The sequence below is a fragment of the Hypanus sabinus genome, chromosome 12 (genome assembly GCF_030144855.1).
Source record: "Hypanus sabinus isolate sHypSab1 chromosome 12, sHypSab1.hap1, whole genome shotgun sequence".
Taxonomy (NCBI): Eukaryota; Metazoa; Chordata; class Chondrichthyes; order Myliobatiformes; family Dasyatidae; genus Hypanus; species Hypanus sabinus.
The window spans coordinates 75,492,004-75,513,487 of record NC_082717.1 but is presented as its reverse complement, the minus strand read 5'-3'; the positions used below and the strand labels follow the sequence as shown (position 1 = coordinate 75,513,487).

The 21,484-nt window shown below is 40.8% G+C and overlaps 1 protein-coding gene across 10 annotated transcripts in view; it reads left to right on the top strand.

The window, feature by feature from the left end:
* LOC132403025 (1-phosphatidylinositol 4,5-bisphosphate phosphodiesterase beta-1) overlaps positions 1–21,484 on the top strand; it is a 1,013,243-nt gene that overhangs the window by 860,849 nt on the left and 130,910 nt on the right. For all 10 annotated transcript variants that reach the window (XR_009515160.1, XR_009515161.1, XR_009515162.1 and 7 more), the window contains 7 exons: positions 151–312; positions 5,015–5,114; positions 5,931–6,035; positions 6,297–6,406; positions 13,901–14,033; positions 14,141–14,194; positions 15,911–16,130. Coding sequence is in view for 7 of the 10 variants with exons in the window: in XM_059986239.1 (XP_059842222.1) it covers positions 151–312; positions 5,015–5,114; positions 5,931–6,035; positions 6,297–6,406; positions 13,901–14,033; positions 14,141–14,194; positions 15,911–16,130 (884 nt within the window). In the remaining 3 variants the exon portion in view is untranslated. The remainder of the gene's footprint in view (positions 1–150; positions 313–5,014; positions 5,115–5,930; positions 6,036–6,296; positions 6,407–13,900; positions 14,034–14,140; positions 14,195–15,910; positions 16,131–21,484) is intronic.

The window sequence follows — 21,484 nt, the reverse complement described above, 5'->3', positions numbered from 1 at the left end:
GCAGTCTTTTTCTTTGTTTGGTTTGTAGTGTTGTGGTGTTTATGTTAACTGAGATATTTGAAGCCCTTCTAAAGTTAATCCCTTTGGTCATTCAGCTAAGTCTCAAGTCTACACTTATGAGATCCCCTGTTTGATGTATTTTTTTCACAGGTTATCTCTGGTCAGTTTCTTTCTGACAAGAAAGTTGGGACTTATGTGGAGATTGATATGTTTGGTTTGCCTGTGGACACAAGACGAAAAGCTTTCAAAACAAAAACTTCACAAAATGCAGTGAATCCAGTCTGGGAAGATGACCCTATTGTGTTTAAAAAGGTTTGTACTTTAGCATCCAAGGCAAGTAAGTCAAACAGTCTTCTTCTTTGTGATCAGAGACAAAAGGAGAATGCATCAACCCAGGGCTTATACACCTCCACGTTTAATATCTGACTCATTGCGTGTGAAGTAATTCAGCCCTTACATATCAGTGGATCACTGTAGCAATCCTTGCAGCATACCACAGTTACAAGATGGGCTATTAGGAAATGGAGGGGATTCAAGAAAAATATGAAGCTAATAAACTGAGTGATTGTAATAAGTGGCAGGAACTTGCAGGCCTATTTTAATATTTACATTGGCTATGGTGCCGTCATTTCTGAGTACATTTGAGGGATTTGTGTTACTTGTGTAATTTCTCATTGGTCTTTTCCATTTCCAGAACATGTACACGCGCACATACATGCGCACCACGTGTTCGATACGTTCTGATGCTGCACAGTTAGCAAGTGCAGCCAGGGACAAATAATTACTTTTCCATTTCTATGGAGAGGGTTTTGTTCCTGAGCAATGCACAACGCTATGAAGACAGGAAGGTCACATTTTATTTTCTCCTGCCCAGTTGCAGGGTCCGATACTGCTTTTCTTTTGGTTAACCACAAAGCTTGATGGTTTGGACATGGCAGGAATTAAAGTCTGGTTTTGAGTGCATTGCCAGCAGAGCCTTTTGAGAATTTCACAGTAGGCTAGAGGACTTGTTGGATCATGAAAATCTGGTGGAAGTTTTTGGGAGTGGTATTGAATGAGAGCAAAGCCTTTAAGTACTGTATTTATCATTTCTGGATTGTAAGCCAAGTAATCAGTTCTTTTCCTGTAGCTCCACATCCTGAATTCCTTTCTAACATATGTTGTGGCCCAGGGAAAAGTACACACTCAGGACAACAACTACTTTTTCGGGTTTTAATTCCTTGATCTATTTTAGATATTTAAGTGCCAGAAGAGGGTCTTAAAACGAAACGAACAAACTTTACAATCAGATCCCACCGTTACAATCTCCGTTTAATGTTCGATCAGTACACTTGTGTGTCCGCCAATTGCGTATGCAGTATAAAAATACAAAGAAAATCACACAAAACTGATAGAGTACTAATATGGAACAAATACAATACTAATACAGTTGTGGCAATTCTGAGGGAACACAATACAAACAACATTAGAATCCCCCCCCCCCCAACCCTGCACCTTATACATAGCAGCGAAAAATGTATGCAAATGCATCTCATCTAAGAAGTCTACTGCTTTTTAGTACACACTTGCTGAGCTTCTGAACAGAGATTAAACATTCACGTTACGCGGTTACATGCACAATCAGTCATGATACAATAAAGTTAGACAAAAGGTACACTTTGGCGCAACTTCTACAAGATATTGCCTGCTAGTTAAATTACAGGAAGACTGACCTACTTGGCCGGTGAGGAACTTTGCAAGCCACGCTATCCAGCGTCGAATTCTTTACTCATGAAAATCTAAAGCATCCACGTGTAAGACATGTCAAATTACCGATATGCTCAATTCGCCATCAAGCATAAACGAATTCACGTGGATATTGTAAATTAATGCTCCCCATTCCTCACCATGCCTCGCATCTCTGGGGGAACTTGATTCCACCATCCTCCCAGCTTCGGCAGCAGAAAGCAAAATGGTTTCCCCACTGTCCCGTGTGTGCGTAATGATGTCACCATCTCCGCTTAAAGGCATAGACAACTATTCTCGCATTACCCAGATCAATGCCTGAGTACACTTTTTACCGATAATGAATCGCATTCAGTGGTCACCGGGTTACATATATAAAGAGATTCCTACTGAGCAAGACTGGTACCAGGTTTTAGAATGGAAGCAAAAAGTGTCTGTAATCTAAAACAAACATCCAGTTATACAAAATAAGTATAAATTAATCTTGAATATGCGGGCCAAAAAGCAAATAATTTAAATTCCTGATAGCTTTTTATAAACGTCTTCCCATGAACTGGCAATATTACAGACATAATTAGTTGGAGCAAGATTTCTGGAATTTGTGATACGAGTAGCCCAAGCACTGAAGATCCAAACACAGACTCACAATGCGCATCATACTCATAATGGTCAATCATTTGAGCTAGGTTGTTTTGGGTTTGCACTTTAGCCTCAGTCAACCACCTTGCTAATTTCATGGAATTGTTTAATCGGTGAAAGTCAGGTATCTGAAACAGAATCAGAGTGAAGGCAATAATCATGGAGGTTAAAAAACAGAATTAAACTTCCTTCGGAACTTACACTATGGTCTTGTGAGGAGTTTCATACCTTCCTACTTCTGTTTTACATTAGTTCTGTCTGTCCTCCATAGACCAGAGGAGGACGTAGTACTTTGTCAAAGTTATTTCAGTGACTGGATTAAGAGTTCAATTGCACAAGAGCTGTGCAGGCATTTGTTTCAGGCTGTTGAGCCAGAACATAGCTGACCAATTGACTCGACTTCAATTAGTTTGTGTGCCAATGTCTGTAACTCCTTATTCCCAACACTGTCTTGGCTCTTTTACTGTCTCTCACGATCCATGAACTTGAAATTGTCCAAAACTCGGTGTCCAAGATTAAACTTGCACCATATCCCATCCACCCCCTCAGCTTGTTCTCATGGCTTTGCACCTCCATGAGCTTTCAATTAAATAATGCCCAGGTTTTAAGATTCTTATCATTATTTCAAAGAACTCAATGTCCTCTTCCCCTTTGTTCTCTCTGTGACCTCCCAACCCCCATTGAGATCTCTTCACTCCCCTCCTTACACCTGCTATTTTAAATGCAATCCTTGCAGCTGTGTTGTCCCTGAACTGCTCCAGTAAATGAAACACTCCCACATTCATAGCCTGTGCTGCGGCACAACTGGAATTGGGTGCAGCTCAAAAAAGCTCACGGAATGTGAATGATTTTCTTTGACGTGCTACATTTCATTACATACCAATTAATAAATAAAATGAAAAGTATGTGATATTTTTCAATTTTCATTCAAAATATTCATAATATTCATTAAAATATTCATTAAAAAAACATCTAAAGTGCTGCATAGTTTTCAGGCTGTGTATAAACTTCCTGCTCAGTGCAATGGTTGGTCTACACAGAGGCAAAAAGAATTGGAGGGAGTGTTGCCATAAATTCAGCAACTCCTTCACCAACTCTTGGTAGTTCCTGGTTCTTTCTTCTTCTTTCAGAACTATCCAAAATATTTGTTACCTCTCCGGAAATTTCCCCTGTGTGCTTCAGTGTCAATTTTTCATTTAGTAGCGCCTTATGATACTTGCTTACTTTTATGAAAGAATTGTGGGATCATACAGGATCATAATAAAAGACTGCAGGCAGCAGGGTGGTTAGCGTAATGCTCTTACAGCTCCAGCGACCCAGGATCAATTCCGCCTCTGACTCCAGGGGGATTATATCTGCTTCCTGTAACCGCATGGATTTCCTCCAGCTGCTCTGGTTTTCTCCCACGTTCCCCAGATGAAGGGGCTAGCAGGTTAAATTATCACATGGGTATAATTGGATGGTGCCAATTCGTTGAGCCGGGAGGGCCTGTCAAAGTGTTGTATTGCTAAATAAAACAAAGTACAGCCTAGACACTGGCCTTTTCCTCCCACCTTGGCCATGCTGGCTACATACACTAATCCTATTTGCTTGTGTTAAGCCCACATCCCTCTATGCCTTTCCAATTACCCATCTAAATGGCTTTTAAATATTGTTATTGTAGCTGCCTTTACCACCACCTCTGGTAGCTCATTCCAGGTAAACACCACCACCCGCTGTGTGAAAAGCTTACCCTTCAGACTTCTTTTAAATTTCACTGGTCTCACCTTCAACTAGTCCCTGCTAGTTTTCAACACCTCACCATGGGCAAAAAAAAAGAGGCTCTGTCTATATCACTCACAATTTTATAAACCTCACTGCATCACCTGGCGCCACAGAGACCCGCTGCTGTGGAATTGTTTGCTAATTATCATCCATGTGTTTATTTTCTTTAACAGGTTATTTAATACTTCTGGGAAAAGTGGAAGCTGGATAATTATTCAGTGGGCATTGTCCACTCCTGCCCTTTACCCTCTCACCCCATCTTAATCTGGGTAATTAATTCAGCACAGCAGAGTAGAGCCGCCGCAGCCTCGCTGTCAGTGGTAGAAGCTCGGATGTGGAGAAGGTCACCTGACTCAAATTGGTACCGTGAACTTTCAGGCTCCTTAGGAGAAGTAGCTCTTTATCAGGGACTCGTATTTGACCAGTGCCAGCAAAGCTTCTCTCCTCCATCTGTCTGTTTGCAGCGACGTTCTCTTAGTGGAAGTCCCCTTCCTCTAAGTCTCTTGCTCTTCCTATTCTTCAAGCCCTGCCTCATTGCCCCCGGGCTCCATGCTTCCTTCCTCTTCATTTTGCAGGACAGTGCAGCATTTGCTGGGCACCCACTGAAAATGCCTGACAGTGTGTACTGCTTAAAGGTAAACAGCTCATATGTCCTCCCCACAGTTGAGGTATTCACCTTGTGGAAATTCATGGCCTCTTTAGTAAATGGGGTGTGATGGTGTGACTGTTATAAATATTGAGGGATAAATTAGAATAAAGTCCAATGTGCTTTTGGAAATATTTTTAACAAAAAACATTATCAAACATTTATAAATTTAATTTGACATGGTTTCAGATATCTTACTAATTTTCAGTGCTGTCGTGACTTGTGTTTTTACTTCTTCAGGTTGTGCTGCCATCATTATCTTCCTTGAGAATGGCTGTCTATGAAGAAGGAGGTAAATTTATAGGGCACAGAATACTGCCTGTACAAGCTATTCGTCCAGGTAAGAACAGTGCATGTTTCCATTCCTGTGATTATTGCTAACTTCTCTGATCCTCCATACTCTTGGCAGTGTGGAGGATCAGAGGTATTTTGGGGTCCGAGCTCATAGGACACTCTAAGCTGCTGCGCAGGTTGACTCTGGGGTTAAGAAAGTGTACGGTGCATTGGCCTTCATCAGCGGTGGGATTGAGTTCAAAAGCTGAAAGGTAATGTTGCAGCTATATAGGACCCTGGTCAGGCCCCACTCGGAGTACTGTGCTCAGTTCTAGTCACCTCACTACAGGGAGGATGTGGAAACTATAGAAATGGTGCAGAGGAGACTTACAAGGATGTTGCCTGGATTGGGGAGTAGGTCGAGTGAACTTGACCTTTTCTCCTTGGAGCGACAGAGGATAAGAGGTGACCTGATAGAGATGTATAAGATGATGAGAGACATAGATCATGTGGATAGTCAGAGGCTTTTTCCCAGGGACGAAATGGCTAACATGAGAGGGCACAGTTTTAAGGTGCTTGGAACCAGTTACAGAGGAGATATCAGGGGTAAGTTTTTTACTCAGAGAGTGATGAGTGCATGGAATGGGCTGCCGGCAATGATGGTGGAGGTGGATATGATAGGGTCTTTTAAGAGACTCCTGTATAGGTACAAGGAGCTTAGAAAAAAAGAGGGCTATGGGTAACCCGAGGTAATTTCTAAAGTACATGTTGGGCACAGCATCATGGGCCAAAGGGCCTGTATTATGTTATAGCTTTGCTATGTTTCTTCTGCTATGAGTTTACCAATTCCTCTCTGTGATGCTGGCTGTCTGAAATGTTTTAGGCTACCGCTACATCTGCCTGAGGAATGAACGGAATGTGCCACTGATGCTCCCTGCAATCTTCGTCTATATTGAGGTTAAGGATTATGTCCCTGATACCTTTGCAGGTAAAAGCAAGCAGCTTTATTCTTTGATTCAGCTGAATCCAGTGATGAATAAACCTAACAACATTGCTGCTGATCAAAATAATATCTAATTTTTATTTTTAATTGCAAATAATATAAAGGCATTTAAAATATATTGCCATCCACTTAAAAGTCTTTTTATGTAATTGTGGTTCAATAAACTTCTCGCCTCTTACCCAGGCTGCTGAGGACCTTCTGTAACTCTTGCAAACTTTTATGGTTCGATTTCGTTTACTGTTACAGATGTGATTGAAGCCCTGTCTAATCCAATTCGGTATGTGAATCTGATGGAGCAGAGAGCTCAGCAGCTTGTGGCTCTGACTTTAGAGGACGAGGAAGAAGAAAAGAAAGATGTAAGGAACGCTTTCATCTTGTTTAACAATGGGTTTAAAGCAGCTACCAATGGCTTGAATTTTAACCCGGGGATGAGTTCTCTGCAGTTGTGTGGGTACCTCATGTTGTTAGATCAATAGATTTCAGTAATATTAAGAAAAGATTAATGCAGGAATCCTTAAGTGTGGCCAGCAACCTTGTAGACTTGGAGATCCATCAAATGGAAACCTCCATCATAGGACAGATGCTTATGAGAGTGGGGTAACGTGTTGGAAAGGAGATCATTAAAAGGTTGAGGGGAGGGTGGATTGTGTGGCTGAAGCAGGCTTAATCAAAGAGCGTTCTTTGGCTTAGGGAAGCATTGCCGTTGCAGAAGAGAGCCTGATTATGCAGGAATGCAATTTGCACAGAATTTGGAGAGTCCTGTAACCATCGGGAGTCTATATAGTCGGGTGGGGATTTGATGCTGTTCAGAGGGGAGGAGTTGATGTTTGGGGGGTGTCCAGTGATGGTCAAAGAAGTGGTTAGTGGACGGAAAGCAGTTACTGCAAATGTTTGATAGTGATTGGCGCAATGGCCGCAGTCATGGGGTCAGTCAGAGTAAAAGGTGAGTTGAATAGACTTAGTGAGACAAGATTGTCATAGCCCCAATGAAATGAAGCAAGATGGTTGTATGCCAAATCTTGCATCTGAGTAGATTTCAGTGCGATGTAATTAATATTTGGAACTGAAATCCATTTGGCACTGAAGGCAATTGAGTAAGTGAATAGGTGGACGGGCTGCTGGAGGATGGGATCTGATTATAATTGGATGTTACAAGCAGAGAATGAGATATTTCAGAATGTAACGGCACACTCATAATATGTTTATCTTTATTACATCTTAACGAAGGTGTTAAACTGCATTGTAACTGGCTAACACCGCTGTCAAAATGATGGAGGGATTTTGGAGCAATGCAATTGTGCTTTTTCTCTGATATGCCAAGTTGTAATATCAATGGTTTAGTGTCTGCACCAAGTTCCTTTGTTCATGCAGTACAGACAAAATAAATTTGTTGTTTAAGTAATATTCCTCATCTCTGGCTTTTATACCCTCTTTCAAAAAACATGTCATTTGGATTTGCATTCACCACACCAGACCTCTGGATGAAGGATTACTGGTCTTTTGCTAATTAATGCATAAAGTTGAATGCTGCAGGGCTGTGATTGCTACTTCTAAATATTGGTACAAAGGATTGGTACTTCTAAATATGTTTGAATTTTACAAGAAACTTATCAAGCAAAGGAAAGCTTTCATAACTGCCAGAACTGAAGTCAACATCAGGTCTCACGAGGCATAAATGTTCCTTCCCAGACATTGTGCAAGCCAACACCAACATCCTCACTTCAGACTTATAATTGCTGTTTAGGATCATATTTTCATGAGACATTTACTGACATATGAATAAGACCAGTGAAGCAAGTTTAGTTAATTGCCTTTTAAAATTCTCTCTCTTCTATTGGAAGGGAACTATAAATTGAAGCAGTCAGTCGTTGGCAAGCTTGCACAAACACTAAGGTGACAATTCATTTTCATGCAGAGTCATTCTTCAGATCCATTAATCAGCTGAAGATGGTTTTAATTTCTACAGCGCAAGGCTGCTCCTTAAGTGCCAGTTGGAAAATCTAGTTTATGTGCAACATTCTGACCGTTGTTACAGATTCAGCAACAATAAATATATAAGTGAGGCAGGGTTTTTTATTACAAATAAAACATTTATTAAACACTGAAAAACAAACCTCCAAAAGTAAACAAACAACTAACTTAATCGGAAATCAGCTGTTGAGCAGCAGCTTAAACAGTTCTTAAAGCGATGTTGCAAAAATAGTTCTTCAAAGTAGTACTGCAAAAGTTCAAAATGCTTACAGTTCATAAGAGAGACTTTTTAGACGATTTAAATTTTCTTTCACATCGTGTTGTTGCAGTTCCCAGTCGAACTATACTTTTCCCGGAGAATTTATGAAGATGAAAATGAATTGGCTTAAAGGCACTGACCTTTCCTTTAGAAAACTGTACCCAACCCTTTCTGCTATTATTTGCAGGGGTTAACACAGGCACAGCCAACGAATTCCTTCCGAATGAGGATCAAACAGGGCCGAACCTGTTTCACAGTCGAAACCGACTTTCCGCGATCTTTTAGCTCCCGAACTCCAATCTTCACTCTCCACTGATTTTTAACTGGCAATATTATAAAGAAACTGCCAGCAATGACCTTTTAAACTTTAGGCATTAAACAAAACTCCACCTTTCAACCAAACTGCGTCATAATATTGGACCACGCAGTGGCATGGAGTCAAAATGGCAAATCCAGCCACAAACTGCCCCTCCTCACAGGGAGGGGTCCTCTTTTTATACCCTGTACAAAAAAACCTGTCACATGACCTCTACTGGTGGGAAAATAATGTCACTCCACCACCACAAGACCACTACCTTAGGTCCAGCATATCTTCAACACCACTGTCACGTGACAAGTACAAGATACCCACTGGTACGTAACACCGTGATCAACCAATCCCAATTGCATCCATAGTGCAGTTGGGACTCTGTGTACATTGTGTAATTGGGATTCTGGGAAAGAGAAGCTGACTGTGACTTAAAACAATCAGTTAAAGTATGAGGACACATGAAGATATATGCAGAAAATGGCAATTGTTTTGTTATTATCACATGTACAAAAGGCACGGTGAAAAACTTTGTTTTGCGTGCCATGTCAACAGGTAATTTCAAACGTAAGTATATTGAGCTAGTATATCACAGAAAATAGCGATGCAATTACAGTGAAACTGCAGTGCAGGTAGTTAAATAAACTGCAAGGCCAATGACAAGCTAGACTGGCTCTTCATCAAGCAAGAAGACCCTGCAAGATGCTTATATCAGTGGGATAGAAGGTGCCCTGCAGTCTGGTCGTGTGTACTCTATTAGATGTTGCAATTTGTGTACAATTCATAAAAACTGGTGACGTTAATGAGACTCCAACATTGTGAGTCCCAGATTTATCTGAGATGTCAAGTTCCTGCTGCAACTTCATTACTCTGGAGTGCCTGTCAGAGCTACAGTAACTCTGCCGTTGCTGGTCATAGTGGTGATGCTGTTGTTAGGTGTAATTGGCAGTGGTAGCTAAGCAGAAAAAGAAAATGGAACCCTGGCCAACACTTAAAGGGGAGGTGGCTCACGGCTGAAAATGTTGGTGGAAATCATCCACATCTTGGTCACCAGACTGTAAGATCAAGAGCGGCATGGTGTGAGTCCATGTTTAAACAGTGTCTGAGATATCGAAATGGTCGATGAACTAGAAGGGAACAGAAACACCTGCCAGTTGGGTTGTTGGCATCCATCAGTTGGGAAGAAATGAAAGCCACAAATAAAGGCCCAACCCGGATCCAGTGTAGATCTTAATAACCTTGCAAAAGTGCTCAAGGTCAGTTCTCCTCCACCCAAACTGCAGTGCATTGCTCAAAGCAAGGACCTCTGGCTACCAGCCACCACCCAGCTCTATCCAGCAGGTCATAATCTTGCTATGTTCCTTCACAATATCTGCCACCAGTAGGAAGGATCACGTGATGACTCCACGCACAGTGTTTTAATTGTCAGTGTGGTGCTGAGTAAAGATTAAGCATACTATATAAATGTCAACCTTCGATTGTGTCATAAACTCAAAGTACACTGCAGATGCTGGGGTCAAAGCAACACGTACAACAAGCTGGAGGAACTCAGCAGGTCGGGCAGCATCCGTGGAAACGAGCAGTCAACGTTATTATGTCACAACGTGATTGTGTCATGTTGTCTCCCTTCACAGGGCAAGTGGGTAAGCCTGAGGGCCAGTTGTTCTCATGCCATTCATTTGGAGAATTAGGAATGTTATTTCTTATTTCTGCTTAAAACGTAGCTCACTGCTCAATTATCATTAATAATCAGAATAAGCAAATAAGCAACCCCCTCTTCAGAGTTTCTAATCAATGGGTAGCTTTTGCTAGAGCTACAGTACAGTGCAATTCCAGTTTGAAGGGCCTGAGCCCCTTCTATAGAATTGAACACAAAGGTCTAGATGGGCATTCCGGTATAGCGGTATAGCGCACTGTCTCGGGTGTCCTCATTTAGATAGGGTAGTGATCAGAGTCCTTATCCTCTCCTGGGACAGATGTGAAATAGCGCATGAAACTATTTCAAATTATCGTCGTGGAGTTATCCTGTTCAAAACTTAACTTCCTCGATAGTACAAATATTCTGCTCGGGTGAGCTTGATGTGTGCAAATTGGTTGCTGCAGGCTTTAGTGTGGCAGTGCAGCAGAATACAGTGCTGTATTCACTGAAACACACTTACGGGCTTCAGAGTCTGTGAAAGGCACTGTGTCACTGCAACTCGTTTTGTTAAATTTACCTATTATTTGAGGAGGTTTAGCTGCACCTGCTTTTATAGTTGTATCCATAGACCAGTGAGGTATGTTAAAAAGCCTCTTGAAGATGATTTGTGATAGGTGATTGGCTAGAAAGACTACTTCTGGTGGTTGCCAGGAAACATGACTCAATAGCTCTAATGATAACTGAAGAATTTTGGTGACTCAGAGCTTTTGAAAAGAGACTGGAAAAACACTTCAGAATTCCCCCATTTTGATAAAGGCCATGCATGCAATGCCAGGGGGTGATGAGATGCCTCAAACAATGACCACCATTAAATTGGATCACAACCTGGCTGACAACCAGCAACCAGAAGAAGACAGATCAGCTCTTGGAATTGTGAGTATCCCAGCCTATTCTATGGTGTCTGGGGAGTCTGTTGCTTTTGAAAATCTGTATTCATTGAATAATTGTCTTGATCCTCTACTTAACATATAGAAGTCTATTTTCTTGCTGACCTTTCAAGCACTGCGACATGGTTGGTGACTTGCTATGTACGTTTATGCCAAACTGGATGCGAAATGTGTTATTCACCTGTTCGTGAAGCAGGCCGCAGAGTGGCATGGCCAGCAGTGTTGTGTTCCAAACACCAACTCCAGAAGGCTGTTTAGGATTGGCAGTTCCTCCAAGATTGCTCTGGAGTCTCCAGTGCTCTTGGTCACCGGGACATTACTGATAGAGCGCTTAAAGCAAAAAAATAAACCCACTGTTTTTACATTAACAGTAGTGTAAAAGGCTATCTGACTGATGGACTGGAATCATCCCATTATGTAATAAAGGGTCTGGTTTTCAATTAGTTAGGGGAGAATAAGACTGTGTGACAGTGGACATTTGGGTTAGGGTTAATGGAATCTGGGGATAGGTGACTAGATGGAGCTGGTAATATTATATAGCCAAGGCTGACTGTTCTGATGAAGGGTCTCAACTTGAAATGTTGACTGTCTATTTTTGTCCACTGATTTAGCCTGACCTACCAAGTCCCTCCAGCATTTTGTCTGTTGCTCCAGATACCAGCATTTGCAGGTCCTGATAGAAGGTCTTGACCTGAAATGCCGACAGCTCAGTCACCCCACCAGTGCTGCTGACCCACTGAGTCCCTTCAGCCATTTGTTTGTTGCCAGCTACTATATAAATGTGGAGCTTCTAGTACTCTGTGCAAATGTGATAGAACCGTTGAGCTTATGTGCGTACACAGCTGTTTTACCAAATAGCAAACTTCACTCATTTAAATGTGTCGGTTTGAAGTCCAGGTCTGGCTGATCAAGTAATGAGGTGTGTTCTCAGGGTTTTTACATCAAACAGGTTCTGAGGTAGTGCAGATGGATCACTTTCAGGCCACTGCAACAGCGAACTAATGTCCTGTGCTCCTTCCACTGCTTTCTTTTAGAATTATTCCCTTTTGAAATATGTACCTAGTTCTTCTATGGCAGTTGCTGTTCTATAGGCTCATCTATTCATATATTCATATAAGTTCATATATTCTCATCCTCTCAGGCAGGGTGTTCCCAACTAACAGCTCACAGCATCGTTTTAATATAAATCGTATCGTAATTTAAAAATGCTTCTCTGAACTCATCCACTGTTGCTAGGATGCCAAAAGACCCTCTGGAAACCTTACCCCAGTCTTTCCATGCATGCCTGTTTGCAGGTCCTGCCTGTACTGTTCAGTTCAATGGTGGTACAATATAATCCCTCTTCATAACACACTCCTTAGATCTGAAGATACTGGGATCCCAGATCCGGGTTCAAGTTAAAAACTGTGATTTTTTTTTTTGGTGGAGGGGTTATGAAACCATAACCGTTCCATGGCATTTTATTACAGGGTAAAGTAGCCACTGCTTATTTTTATAACACCACCAGTGGAAGTGTATGAGGCCTGGTGCCTCTGAGGAAAATAAATCAGATAAAAAGCAGAATATCAAACCATCTCATTGGTAAAGCCACAACATCCTAACTGTTTCCCAATTCCTACTCCCCAAAAAAAAACATTAATTTTGGAGACTGTTCTCAAATTGTTTAAGCAGTAAAAGCTGAAGCCAATCTGAAATTGATTTACCTGAACTGTAGAAAGCATTTAAAGGGTTGTGTCGTCCTAAATAAAAATAACTTTATATATTCAATCATCTACTATTATTTCATTTCCAAATTAAGTTGCAGATGTCAGCAATATCTCCTTTGTTCCAGAACATTAAGCTTGTTAAAAAGAATCAGGGTAGGTATCAGGGAGAAGGGCATAAAATGGACAGCAATGTAATGTTCGTGAGTTGACCTTTTCTCTTTTGCAAGTATATAAAAATGGCTTTGCTGTTAATCTCTGATAAATATACAATTAATCATTCGGCCATGCATCATAAAATGACAGATTTATCTGAGCTATTTCTGCCTATGAAATTTAATCAAAAGTCCCAGCACTGAAGGACTAGATAACAGTTTGCAGGAGCTTTATTTTATTTCTTGCTCATTGCCTGTAATTACCATCGAGGAGCAAGGGGAAAGCTGCCTGAGGATCAAATCCAAGCACACAGGACCACTCAGTCAGGCGCCATGGTAACTGGTCATCAGAGTTTAGCCATCACAGGAACTGCGCTGCCTATAGAGAACTGGCGAGTTTTTGTTTTAAAGGACATTGAAATGTGTGGATGTAGTTTAGCTACTGTAGATTTGGCAATATATCCAGCATTCAGCTGTCGCCAATGTAAAGCTACCAAAAGAAGCAGTGAAGGAGCGATTTACAGGATATAGAATGTTGAAGCGTGTTTCAAAAACTTGGATATCACAACCGTGCTGACAGGTTTTGCAGCAGGACAGGGGTGCCGTCCTGTCAGCTTTATCCAGACAGCTTTATTTGAGATGAATATTACCAACTTGTTCTTTCTCATGAGCAAAATATTACCAATGAGCATTGTGTAATGTGGCATCGTTTTATGTTTGGAGCTTCTGCCAGTTTGGGGTGCTTTTCCAGAATCCTGCAGGTTTTTCCTAAACCAAAATGTAATGAACTTGTTTTCAGGCAGTTTCCAGTGTGATTGGTGGATTCCTTTGTTCTGAAAGATAGGTAACCTTTTGCATCTTTCTCCCAGGCTGAACCTGGTGAAGTTCCTACAGAACCTAATGCTGACCCGAAGCCTGCTCCAGCAGAAAACGGTGTGAGTCCCACGCCTGGTCTAACCTCCAAACCCTCCACACAAGCTACCCAGATTCAACCAGCCCCAGGTAAGTATTTTTAATGGACTTTTGCAGCTGAAAAACCATCAGGAAATAAGCTTTTACCAACAATTTATGAAGCATCTATTAATCAAAAGTCTCTTTTCATGTATTAGCCACAGTCAAAGCAACTGGTAAAGCAGAAGATCTTGTTCAAAGTGTCTTGTCCGGTAAGTTATTAAAATTTTGTGTGGCATTTAAAAAGTTGCAGCTCAGAAACCTCCTGATAAAGTAAGAAAAGGAAATTAGAGGCAGAGTAGCAAACCGAATACTTACTGAGTGCATATTAAAATTCATAGTGGAAATGTTCTAAATTAATTGTATGTATTCAAACTAACATATTTACAAATTAGACAGCGCAGATTCAATAAAAAGGTTTACCTACTGTATGAGAAAGTACATATGGCAGATAAAAAAGCGATTTAACAAACATGCATGTGGTAAACGACCAAATCTACATATGGTATATGATAATGACGTTTAATAAATGGACATTTTCCATCTGATAAAAAAAAGATACAGTCTTTTTAGTTGTGGGCAAAAAGAGAGAGATTATGTATCAATTCTGTGACAATGAAGTTGTGCGCTGGTGGCCCACTCACCCTCTTTACTTCATTGAGTTTTTTCTTTCAAAATGAATAAGAAAAGGTTTTTCCATCAACTGTAGGCATTTTAAGTAAAAATATGATACATAAAAAGCGTACTTAATGATTATGGATCCATCTTCAAAATATTATCACCTGTGTATGTACATCGAGGCAGAAAATTGTCGAGCTATTTTAATGCATCTAAAGGCACTATTTTATTATGTTAAAGGAAAGTCACTTGTCACTCCACATCTGTTCAAGGTTCTAGATTTTTTTAAATACCCAAGAGTAGGAAGACAAATCGAGTCATGGAGTGATACAGCACCAAAGCACCTTTGCCCCATCAAAAATGCACTATTAACCACACATTTTATATTCACCCTGCATTAATCTCCTTTTTTCTTATTCTCCCTACATTCTGTTCCTCTCCCCCAAAATTCCACCAGTCACCCACACCGCATGAGCAATTTACCTACCAATTAACCTGCAAATCTTCCCATCTTTAGGATGTGGGAAGAATCCCAAGCGCCCAAAGGAAACTCATGCAATCACTGGGAGATCATACAAGCTGCGTGCAGACAGGCTGGTGATGTCAGAGCTGTGAAGGTACAGCTAAACTAGCTGCGCCGCTGAAGCACTGTGACATTAGAAGGCAAAATAAATTTCTGTCATCAGTAGAAATTGTGCATGCTTAATTCATATCCACTCTGCAAATTGCTCAAGCTGTATGCTCAGTGTTGAAGCAGTTTTGAGAGAAAAGTATTCACAAATATATATTGCATGCATAGAGGTTTAGGAAATCTACGAAGACAAAGTTAAAGCACATGCGAACTGTGATCACTATATATCTTTAATCTGTTGATGCCTTGCACAGTGACGGCAAGAATATAGTTCAATGAATAACATCCTGTGCAAGACTTCAAAGGACATGTTTAAGTTTGTAAAGATTTTGAGAAAAAGTTAGTAACTTTAAAATGCTACTTCAGTGAATGCAAATATGTATGATTATTTCTTCATTATAAGAATGATTTAGGACGGAAGAAGCTCATCTTAACCCCTACTGTGCTTTGAGAGAGTTGCCCAATTAGTCATACAATCCTGCTCTTTCTAATTGGACCTGCAAAGAATCTCGCCTTCATGTGTTCACGTGCTCGAAGTAAATCTCATTATTACAAAGCTCTCTCCAGGGATACAATGTGGTGATTGGTTTATTCAGCAAACTGGGAATTTGCACTAAGGCACTTAATGAAGGTGGAAAGCATTTAACATGATAAAATGGTTTTGTATAAACCTCTGCAGAAGTGGAAGCCCAGACCGTGGAAGAGTTGCGACAACAGAAGGCATTTGTGAAACTTCAAAAGAAACATTACAAAGAAATGAAGGAGTTGGTGAAGAAACACCACAAGAAAACCACAGACTTGATTAAAGAACACACTGCAAGATCCAGTGAATTTCAGAATGACTATTTAAGGCGCAGGGTAGTTCTGGAGAAGTCAGCAAAGAGAGATAGCAAGAAGAGGTAAGTGAACTATACTGAAATGCTTTTTGGAGCCCCTGGAGTGGAGCATGTGGGATTTTAAAATATTTTATCCAGCCCCTCCTTCCACAACGGTAATCAAGCACTGAGGCGCTTGCAAGTTTAAGTTAAAATAATTGTGTGGTCTTCTATTATGGTTTAACAAATGCATTGCATTTGTGTCTGAGAGTTCATGCAGCTTACAGTGACAGTGAAGAGCTGTGCAATTTGCAATCAATTACCCTTCACTGGGAAAGTTTAGGAATAAAAGTATGGGAAAAGTCCTGCGTGGCAAGTGGATTATTGTTCAGCATCAACAGTCAGCAGTGTAACCAGAGCAGATGAGTTATGCACATCGAGCTGGCTTTGTAAATATGGGGAAATGTGCTGACTGATTCATATTTAAAGTCAACAATCTTTAAAATCTGTGATAACCCTCATGACACTACAGTTGAGGGTCATTTTAAGCCAATAAAATAACAAACCATTACAAGTTCATGATGAGTTTTACATTATGAAACTATAAAGCGGGAACATTACATTTATATCAGCTTGCATAGGCAGTATCTGTCAACTCCACCACCCAGGACATGCCCTCTTCACACTGTAACCATCAGGGAGGAGGTACAGAAGCCTGAAGACACACACTCAGTGATTCAGGAACAACTTCTTCCCCTCTGACATGCGATTTCCAAATGGACATTGAACCCCATGAATACTACCTCAGTACTTTTCTATTTCTATTTCTTTGCATTACTTAAACTATTTAATAGACACATATAAATATATACTTAATATAACTCAGTTTTTTCTCTATCAAATATTTCATTGCAAAGCTGCCGTGAAGTTGACATATGCTGGTGATATTAAATCTGATTCTGATAACAAAGGATGGCAAGAGATTTACTTTAATTCCAGGCATTTCTAATGGGTCATTGCTTGCATGGTTAAAACTGATTTCACTCAACTATTCTCTCAGAAACAAGCTGTCGATCTTTTGGCATTTAGATGATATGGTATCCCATATTACATCTGCTGAAATGCAACAAGAATAAAATTCTGTTAGGAACCATACTGCAGTGCCATTAAATGAGTTCTTAACCAACCCATTAGCATTTCTTTTCAAGAAAAATAGCCTATTTCCAATGCAAATTATAACATTAAGATCTGCAAGGAATACGTTTTGAATGTTTGGGTGGAATAGAAACATAGAAAACCTACAGCACAGTACAAGCCCTTCGGCCCACAATGCTGTGCCAAACATGTACTTACTTTAGAACTTACCTAGGGTTACCCATAGCCCTCTATTTTACTAACCTCCATGTACCTATCCAGGAGTTTCTTAAAAGACCCTATCGTATTCCACGCCCATTTCACACACTCACCACTCTCTGCATCAAAATCTTAACTCTGCAATCTCCTCTGTACCTACTTCCAAGCACCTTGTCCTCTGTGTCCTGTGTCCTCTCACATTAGCCATTTCAACCCTGGGAAAAAGCCTCTGACTATCCACACGATCAATGCCTCTCATTATCTTGTATACCTCTACCAGGTCACCTCTCACCCTCTGTCGCTCCAAAGAGAAAAGGCAGCATTCACTCAACCTATTATCATAAGGCATGCTCCCCAATCCAGGCAAATTCCTTGTAAATCTCCTCTGCACCCTTTCTATAGTTTCCATATCCTTCCTTTAGCGAGGTGACCAGAATTGAGCACAGTACTCCAAGTGGGGTCTGACCATTGTCCTATATAGCTGTAACATTACCTCTTGGCTCTTGAACTCAATCCCACGATTGATGAAGGCCATTGCACTGTATGCCTTCTTAATCACACAGTCAACCTGCACAGCAGCTTTGAGTGTCTTATGGACGTGGATCCCAAGATCCCTCTGATCCTCCACACTGCCAAGAGTCTTACCATTAATACTATATTCTGCCATCATATTTGACCTACCAAAATGAACCACTTCACACTTATCTGGGTTGAACTCCATCTGCCACTTCTCAGCCCAGTTTTGCATCCTACTGGTGTCCCGCTGTAACCTCTGACAACCCTGCACACTATCCACAACACTTCCAACTTTTATATCATCAGCAAATCTATTCCATCCATCCCTCCACTTCCTTATTTATAAAAATCACAAAGAGAAGAGGTCCTAGAACAAATCCTTGAGTTCACACCCCTGGTCACCGACCTCTATGTAGAATATGACCCCTCTACAACTACTCTTTGCTTTCTGTGACAAAGCCGATTCTGGATCCACAAAAAAAAGGTCCCCTTGGATCCCATGCCTCCTTACTTTCTCAACAAGCCTTGCCTGGGGAACCTTATTAAATGCCTTGCTAAAATCCATATACACTACATCTACTGCTCTACTTTCATCAATGTGTTTAGTCACATTCTCAAAAAATTCAATCAGGTTCGTAAGGCACGACCTGCCTTTGACAAAGCCATGCTGACTATTCCTAATCATATTATGCCTCTCATAAATCCTGCCTCTCAAGATCTTCTCCATCAACTTACCAACCACTGAGGTAAGACTCACTGGTCTAGAATTTCCTGGGCTATCTCGACTCCTTTTCTTGAATAAAGGAACAACATCTTCAACCCACCTATCCTCCAGAACCTGTCCCGTCCCCATTGATGATGCAAGGATCATCGCCAGAGGCTCAGCAATCTCCTCCCTCGCCTCCCACAGTAGCTTGGGGTACATTTCATCCAGTCCCGGAGACTTATCTAACATGATGCTTTCCAAAAGCTTTAGCACATCCTCTTTCTTAATGTCTATATGCTCAAGCTTTTCAATCTGCTGTAAGTCATCCCTATAATTGCCAAGATCCTTTTCCATAGTGAATACTGAAGCAATGTCTTCATTAAGTACCTCTGCTATCTCTTCCAGTTCCATACACATTTTTCCACTGTCACACTTGATAGCTCCTATCCTTTCACGTCTTATCCACTTGCTGTTTAAATACTTGTTGAATGCCTTGGGGTTTTCCTTATCCCTGCTCACCAAGGTCTTCTCATGGCTCCTTCTGGCTCTCCTAATTTCATTCTTAAACTCCATACTGCTCACCTTATAATCTTCCAGATCTCTATCATTACCTAGTTTTTTGAACCTTTCATATGGTTTTCTTTTCTTCTTGACTAGGTTTTCAACAGCCTTTGTACACCACGGTTCCTGTACCCTACCATCTTTTCCTTGTCTCATTGGAAGAATGCCACACAAATATCCCTTGAACATTTGCCACATTTCTGCCAAACATTTCCTTGAGAATATCTGTTCCCAATTTATGCTTCCAAGTTACTGCCTGGTAGCTTCATATCTCCCCTCAGTCCAATTAAACACTTTCCTAAATTCTCTGTTCCTATCCCTCTCCATTGCTATGGTAAAGGAGATAAAATTGTGATCATTATCTCCAGAATACTCTCCCACTGAGAGACCTGACACCTGACCAGGTTCATTTCCCAATACCAGATCAGTACAGCCTCTCCTCTTGTAGGCTTATCAACATATTGTGTCAAAAAAGCCTTCCTGAACACTCCTGACAGACTCCACCCCATCTAAACCACTCAGTCTAGGGAGATGCCAATCAATATTTGGGAATTAAAATCTCCCACCATGCCAACTCTGTCATTATTACAACTTTGCAGAATCTGTCTCCCTATCTGCTCTTTGATGTCCCTCTTACTGTTGGGTAGTCTATAAAAAACACCCAGTAGAGTTATTGACCCCTTCTTGTTTCCCACAGAGACTCAGTAGACAAACTCCCCATGACTTCCTCCTTTTCTGCAGCCGTGACACTATCTCTGATCAGCAGTGCCATGCCCCCACCTCTTTTGCCTCCCTCCCTGTCCTTTATGAAACATCTAAAGCCTGGCACTCGAAGTAACCATTCCTGCCCCTGAGCCATCCAAGTCTCTGTAATGGCCACCACATCATAGCTCCAAGTATTGATCCACGCTCTAAGTTCATCTGCTTTGTTCACGATGCTTTTCCCATTAAAATAGACACATCTCAAACTATCGCTCTGAGCATATACCTATTCTATCACCTGCCTATCCTCCCTCTCGCATTGTCTCCCAAGTTTTCTCTATTTGTGAGTCAACTGCCCCTTCCTCTATCTCTTCAGCTTGGTTCCCACCTCCCAGCAATTCTAGTTTAAACTCTCCCCAATAGCCTTAGCAAACTTTCCCGCCAGGATATTGGTCTCCCTGGTATTTAAGTGCAACCTGTCCTTTTTGTACAGGTCACACGTGTCCCAAAAGAGGTCCCAATGAATTAGAAATCTGAATTCCTGCCCCCTGCTCCAATCCCTCAGCCTCGCAGTTATCTTTCACCTCACACTGTTCCTATACTCATTGTCACGTGGAATGAAAAGGACAAGTTCATCCTTAATGGCTCACAAATTCCAAATAATCACATTGGATCTGCTCTTTTTTTTTGGATGCCATTGTAGGTTTATCCAAAAAAAATGTGTGTATTTAAGTTAGTATTATATGTATGACCAAGGAAATATCACAGATTAAGCATTACTTTAGAGAAGAGAGACTGTCAAAACTGATTGTGATTTGCATGAATGTGCTCGGTTAAACACCGCATCGTCCAGTGAACAGATCTGGACTAACTATAGACTTTGTAGCATGAAGTTTCATAGCTTGAATAAGGTTCGATGATGTTAGCTGGGAATTCTAAGTGGAGTCCAAAGCTTGTCTTCCTTTTCCTCCAGGTTTACCTAAAGCTGAATGGTGGGCCACCTATTAATATTCAGTCTCCTCTGATGTCCCTAATCTTGCAAATCACTGGCTTTGATATGTTATTGAAGCACTTATAACAATCAAAAATGAGATTATTGCTAAAAATAATCAAAGCACTTTAAAACAATTAAAATATTAATTAATTGTAATTAATTACAAAGAGGGATTTACAGTATTTATCCATTTCTTTGTCATGGTCTACAACCATCATTCATGTCAATAGGCTTGAGGTTTCTGTACCAGGCATAATCTGGCACAGAGCTGAATACAGATCACCAATGTTAGGCCTAAAAATATGTCACCAGCACTGGTCCACCACTGGACACAAACGGACAGCACTTATATTGTGAGGAAATAGTAAAATAACAAAATAATATGGTTTTTCTTAAATTCCTATTTGACCTCAAAGATGAGATAGTTTTCATTTTATGTATTATTTTACTTTTTCATAACAGATTCTCAAGGCATAACCAGTGTTCAAAGGCAATTTCATTTTGGGCAAAAAATATACATCATAGTGCAGAAATAAATCACGCTGGTGTCATCTTATGAACCATGCTATGCCTATCTGAGAAAAGTTGCCACTGCCATTTTTGATT